We start from the raw sequence: 6,000 nt of genomic DNA on the forward strand, positions 1-6,000 counted from the left end.
ATCGGGGTTGCTGTGGCTGGTGTTTAAAACCACAGTTAGCCTGTGTTTGTGCTATCTCTTGCTTCTGTATACTGCTGCTAATGTTAGCAGTATTATTAGTATCGTATGCAGCCTGAAGACCACATTGGGCCTATCTTAATTTCACTGAGATTTTTTTTTTTTTTTGGTAAGATCAGAAAAGAAACAGAAGCATGAACAAGAATGAAGACAGGAAGCAACTGTGTCTCCAGCAACAGGGCAGGCTCTGGGCTGCTCTCTGTAAAGGCAGAAACGGGCAGCAGGGAGTTGGAGACTGAGGTTTGCCACTTCACTGCGCGAGGGCTGCGACCCTGGGCAAGTCACCAGACTTCCCTGGGCCTCAGTTGCCCTCAGTTGCAAATCGGGGATTTGTGAGGGTCAAGTGAAACGAGGTCACCCACTGGTGAATTGTGAAACTATAGGAAACTGCAGAATGTTCCAGACTGTGTTGATGTTGCCCTGGACTGTGACCCCGGGAGGGCCGGGCTCCTGCGGGCTCTGTGCCAGCGAGAGGCGTCACACAGTGTTTGCCAACAAGGAGGGACTCTTAAGTGCAGCACGAGTGAGTGAATGAATAACTGCCAGGTGCCACAAAAATGGTGTGTTTGTCTACTGCATACGCTGACCACAAAGACTGCTAGTGGTGGGGAAAAAGGGAAGTGCAAAATTTGAGGAGTTTAAAGTTGATCAAAATACAGTGACTGCTGATCCACAAGGAGTCTTTCCTAGGCCAAAAAATTGTGCAGCCTCATGTGACAATACTTGTACTTTTTATCTGTTCTGAGAAAATTCACAAGAACAAGTTACTACGAATACAGTCTTTTGGTGTAAAATTTCTTTTTAACTTATGATAAAAGCACCTTCAGACGTTTGAAAACCATACCCCTGGATCTGAGACACTACAAGGCCTCTGCCCTCGGGCGCTGGGTGCACTGGGCGAGCCCGCTCCCCTTCACCTGCCCCCTGGAGCCGCTCGAGCCCGCAGGGAGCCTGCAGAGCTGGTGAGTGGTGAAGTTCCTAGAGCAGGGGTCGGCAAACTTTTCAGACGGAAGAGCCAATCCTGTCCCTCACAACAATTTAAAAATTATTCGAGAGCCATAAAACAAATGAAATCACCATTATGTGAATAATATCCTTAAAAAACTTTATAAATGAAACTATGGTAGTTTTATTTTCATTTTCAATTTTACTTCAGAGCCACATGTACGTCCCCAAAGAGCCGCCGCATGTGGTTCGCGAGCCGCAGTTTGCCGACCCCTGTCCTAGACAGACTGTGGTTTGCTGAGAACACAGAGCAGGGGGAGAAACTTAAAACAAAAATGGAGTTATTTACATCTTTGTAACATCTATTTTGGTTGTCTGTCCTGGGGAGAAGGTAAGGCCCTGGAGTCAGGGATTTCTGGCATATCCCAAGGTCTAGAACTCCAGCCCCTTAGAAGGGCCTGGATAAACTACCTAATGAATGAACCGAGTGAGTGAATGAAGGCAGGCACGAATAAAGAAGCAAGCAACTGGGCCGACCGAGTGGCGCGATGGTTAAGAGCTGGCTTGGGATGCCAGAGGGCCCCGGTTCGGATCCCACATATGAGGGCCAGTGACACTGCCCTCTACAGCTAAGATGCTGAACAACAGCTCAACCTGGAGCTGGGCTGCCATGAGTCGCCAGTGACAGCGTAGGCTGCAGCCCCTGTGGCAGTGGGTTGCCATGGGCTATCGTGTGTAGCCAGCAGCCAGCATGAGTGGCCAGCAGCCACAGTGAGCGGCCGTCCAGAAGCCGGCGACTGATCTGCCTCGCCTGGGAAGAGCGCAATGATGGTACCAACTTGGGCCAGTGAAGCAACGTCCTCCACAACTAGACTGAAGAACAAAACGACAGCAACTTGTCTGTTCCCCTTCTCCCAATTCCCCAGCGCTGTTCCCATCTCCCCAATTCCCCAATAAAAACCTTTAAAAAAAAAAAAAAGAAGCAAGTAACTGAGACTCTGATGAGTACAGCAATAAAACTGAAGCCACCTTCTCCTAAGCCCACTGCTGTGCCCAGCTCACTGGCTCGCCTCTATGCCTCACTGTCAATCTCAATCCCTCATGGAGGTGGTTCCCTGACCCCACACCACAATAGGTCTGATGTGCTCCCTCCTAGTGGCTCGTGCCCTCACACTCTCACCGAGTTCACCCCTGGCTCCTCAGAGCCTCGAACAGTGCCTGACAATCAAGGAATGACTCAATGAAGGACTGGGGCAAAGATTTCCAAGTCCCGATGAAAAGCGAACAAATGCAAATGGTTTCTCCAAGGAAGGGGGATGCAAATTCAAGTGACAAGAGTCTGCACTGGGAACAGGAGTCGGTAATGTGGCTGGCACGGGGCGTGGGGGGACCCGCCCCCGCCCATAGCTGCCTTGTAGGAACAAGGGTTCAGTTACCAGAGCGTCTCAGTGTTTCAAGAGAACCAGGAACCTGAGATTTGTGAGTGATTTCCTGATATTTAAATATTGATCACCAATCCTTTCTTTTCTCTTCAAGAACATTTGTGGACCAGACACAACATATCTATGGACTGGATCCAGCCTACAGCCACCAGTCTGTCACCCTCACTCACAGGCAGGAGAGGCCCTTAAGCTCCAGGAACATAAAGGTGTCAGCTCTCCCCGGCCACGTGTCTGCTGGGATAAGCTGGGCCGGCCGACACCCGCCATAGCTGGTGCGCCAGAACCATGTTCACTGAGCCCCAAGCGGCCTCCGAGCAGCCGCGCATGTCTCCCGCCAGGGTCGGTCACCCCGAACGAGGCCCTCTTAGTTCCTAAGGAAGAGCCTCCTCTCCTGGCCAGTTGTGCCCACAAGCTCACCCATGGGAGCCCCCGACGCTGTCTGGCTCCATCACTGTCTATCTCATTATCTCTGGAAGACACCAAGGGGGTTAGAAAAGTCCCCCTCCACCCCAACCTTCTTCCTGGCCCTCCAAACTCAACCCTCCTCCACCGAGCCTAACTGGACAGGCCCCAGCCAGCCAGCCAGTAAACGGACCGTCTGCCGCCCTCTGGATCCCAGACTGTCCCGATTCCCAGGAGGCCTGAGCTGAGACCACTGGGAACAGCGCGGCTGACACTTGCCTCTCTGTGTCCCTAGGAAACGGCAGGCCTCACAGGAGGGCAGTATGCATGACCCCCAGGCCCCACCCCGAGCCAGGCTGCTGAATAATTTACTGTCCTAAAGAGCAGCACGACAGACCCAGAGGCTAACGAGTGAGCGCTACCAGGATGAGAAAATGTATGCGAGTCTCAGGGCAGTAGGGATGGGCAAAGGAGTTTTCTTTTATGCTCAAAACACCTTGGATTCCTTAAACCTTGAGAAGCCAAAGTGCTGCTCCTTCTATTCCCAGAGAGAAGAGACGATGAACACGTGTAAGCAACACTTCAGATGCTTCAAGTCAACAGAAAATAGCAAAGCCCAGTAACAATGACTGTTTACTGCGTGTGTCGCGTCGGGCTCTCTAACTCACCAGGCTATTCATTTGCTAACGGGGTCCCACTTCACCTCAAGACCTCTCCTTTGAATGGAACACTCCGCTGGTGACTTACCAGCAGGCCCACTTGGAAAACCCCCAATAAAAACCCAACTGGAAATCTCGTCCAAATGCAAAGCGAAGTCCACTCATAACGACCAGCAGAAACCACCAGGAGGGTGTACCTTCCCTCCAGGAGCGTTCCAGTCTCCCGGGACAGTCGAGTGGATCACAGCAAAAGGCCTTCTACCAGAAGGCTGGGCCTCTTGCTAGCTCCACGGGACGTGCCCATCCTGGTCTTGCGGACCTCTCACAACTCTCTGGCTGAGCTGCCTCTCACCAAATGCACCTTCCTCCTGAGCTTCCCAGAGCCCCGGCTGGGCAGCCCCTTCCACTCTGCCCTCTTTCCCCATCTCCACCTCCACCTGGGGTTCCCTTGGCCTTTCTTCAGAGCCAAGCACAAACACTGTCCTGTCCAGAGCCTTCCCCACTCCCTCAGCTGGGGGCCCCCTCCCCCTGCCCACAGGCCCTGGCTCGCGTTACGTTAGTTACAGCACGGTGCATGCGGCCTGGTAGCCCAGAGGTTACGCTGGGTCAGGCTCTCCCACCCTCTGACAAGCTTCTCTAAAGGCAGGCACTTCCTGCTTTTGGCATCTACTACAGCCCCTAGCAGGAGGGGGGGTGTCCAGAGAAGGCCCAAGGATAACTGATGCGGACATAAACTGGCCTTAGGACTCCTTTCTCCAAGCAATAGCGAATGCCAATGAAAATCCAACTCCTCCTGAGAGGTCTGAGCTGTGCAAAAGCAGCTCACGGGATGGCAGGTGCTACTCATTTCACTCCTATTGCTTTTCCACTATTGTCAAGTTTTTGACGACGAACATATCCTAACAATCAAAGAGTACCCTGTTAATGTTATTTTTAAAATAAATTACCCAAGTTTCCCAAGAGTACCATTTTGAGACACAAAGGGTTCTTGAGAAATGCTTCACAGATTAAGCCAAGATATTTCTGGAACAGCACATGTGCAGGGACGCAACTTACGGTTCCTGGTCAAGGCCCTGGGGCTGAAGGACAGTGAGAAAAATACCCAAGCAGCAGCACCTGAAACCAAGGGCCCTGCCCCAGAGGAAGGCACCTGGGCTTCTGGTTAGGGCCAGGCGTCCATGCCCGGCCTGCTGTGCTCTCGCTGGGTGGCCTGCAGGAACTCACTGAGTGAGCGGCCCTGAGCCTGAGAAACCAGAACTATATTCTCTCACAGAGGCTCTACAAGCATTTACTAAGAATACATTTAAGATTCTCAGCACAGGGCCGAGTACAGAAAACCCTCAATAAAGGCTACAAAAATGTCTTCCCCGTGCTGAAACAGCAGCCTGCAAGTTACACCGCCTCTGGGTCAATCCACTCCTGAGGCGCATCTCAGAAAAGTATCGTGGTTCAGCCTAGCAAACATAAGCAACTTCCAAATCGATGCCACCTGCCCCCCGTGCAGCCCCCTAAAAGCCTGCCTTCCGCGGCTCAGCGGCCAAGCCAACCTGGTACTCCAGGTTACCCAGGTTGTTCGGGCCATCAGTCGTGCCCCCAGCCTTCCTCACCTGGGACCCAAGGGTTCGCCCTGCAAGGTGCTGCTGGCTAATTAAACCCCGGGCCCCATCTGCACAGCCTAATTGAATCTTGGGAGACTATTCCCAGTATGGGCACAAACCAGGTAATCGGAAGCTCTCCGAGGTTTCTAGGAACACACAAAGAGATGAGGTTTGCATGAAGGTTTATAATCTACCCCAAACCCAGCCGGCTCCCCACACGCCCTGCTTCCAGGGCTTAGCTGGATCCCAGAGAAAAACTCGACTGAGCCCTGAAAATGCCCAGACACCTCCCGCCTGCTTCCTTTGAAGCCACCGAAGTGGATACTCCTGGTTCAATACAAATGCGCTCGTTAGACATGACACATTTTATGGCTCAGATCTAGTCTCCGCGGAAAAGACAACCGCCCCGCGGGGGTCAGGACGTTGCAGCCACTCGGACACGCGGCCAGGGCTTCGCTTCGCCTTTCCCAGGTCCGCGCCGTTGTCTGAAACTTCCCGCGGAGGGCCAAGCGGCTCGCCCGGTCCGGACCCCGACCGCGGGGCCGCGTCCCCCGGTGCCCGCCCGGCGCCCCGTGCCCGCGGCCGGCCGTGCGCCCTGGAGAGCGCGGCGCGGGGCCCTGGAGAGGCCGCCTGAAACGGCCTTCGGAGGTGAAGTCGAAAGCACCCCGAGCAGGCCCGGGCGCAGTTTCACTTCTGCCCCCGGCGCACCCGCAGGCCCGCGCATCCCCGTGAAGCCGGCGGCCCCGCCGGGGGCAGGCGCCGCGGGTCGGGGTCTCGGCCCGGAGCCCGCCGGCCGCTGCGCCTCACCTGCTTTCTCGATCTTGCCGGACATTTCCGGGCTGCGCCGGAGGCCGAGGCCGCCGCTCATCGGGCCCGGGCCGGGCCGCTGAGGGGCCC

At 54.5% G+C, this 6,000-nt stretch overlaps 1 protein-coding gene across 2 annotated transcripts in view; it reads right to left on the reverse strand.

Annotated features, from left to right (window-relative positions):
• Positions 1-5,994, reverse strand: part of RAPGEF1 (Rap guanine nucleotide exchange factor 1) — a 132,797-nt gene extending 126,803 nt beyond the window's left edge. For both annotated transcript variants that reach the window (XM_019638909.1, XM_019638849.1), the window contains exon 1: positions 5,911-5,994. In XM_019638909.1, coding sequence (XP_019494454.1) covers positions 5,911-5,971 — 61 coding nt within the window. In that variant the 5' untranslated portion in view covers positions 5,972-5,994. The remainder of the gene's footprint in view (positions 1-5,910) is intronic.
• Positions 5,995-6,000: the final 6 nt, after the last annotated feature.

The sequence above is a fragment of the Hipposideros armiger genome, unplaced genomic scaffold (assembly GCF_001890085.2).
Source record: "Hipposideros armiger isolate ML-2016 unplaced genomic scaffold, ASM189008v1 scaffold_3, whole genome shotgun sequence".
Classification (NCBI taxonomy): Eukaryota; Metazoa; Chordata; class Mammalia; order Chiroptera; family Hipposideridae; genus Hipposideros; species Hipposideros armiger.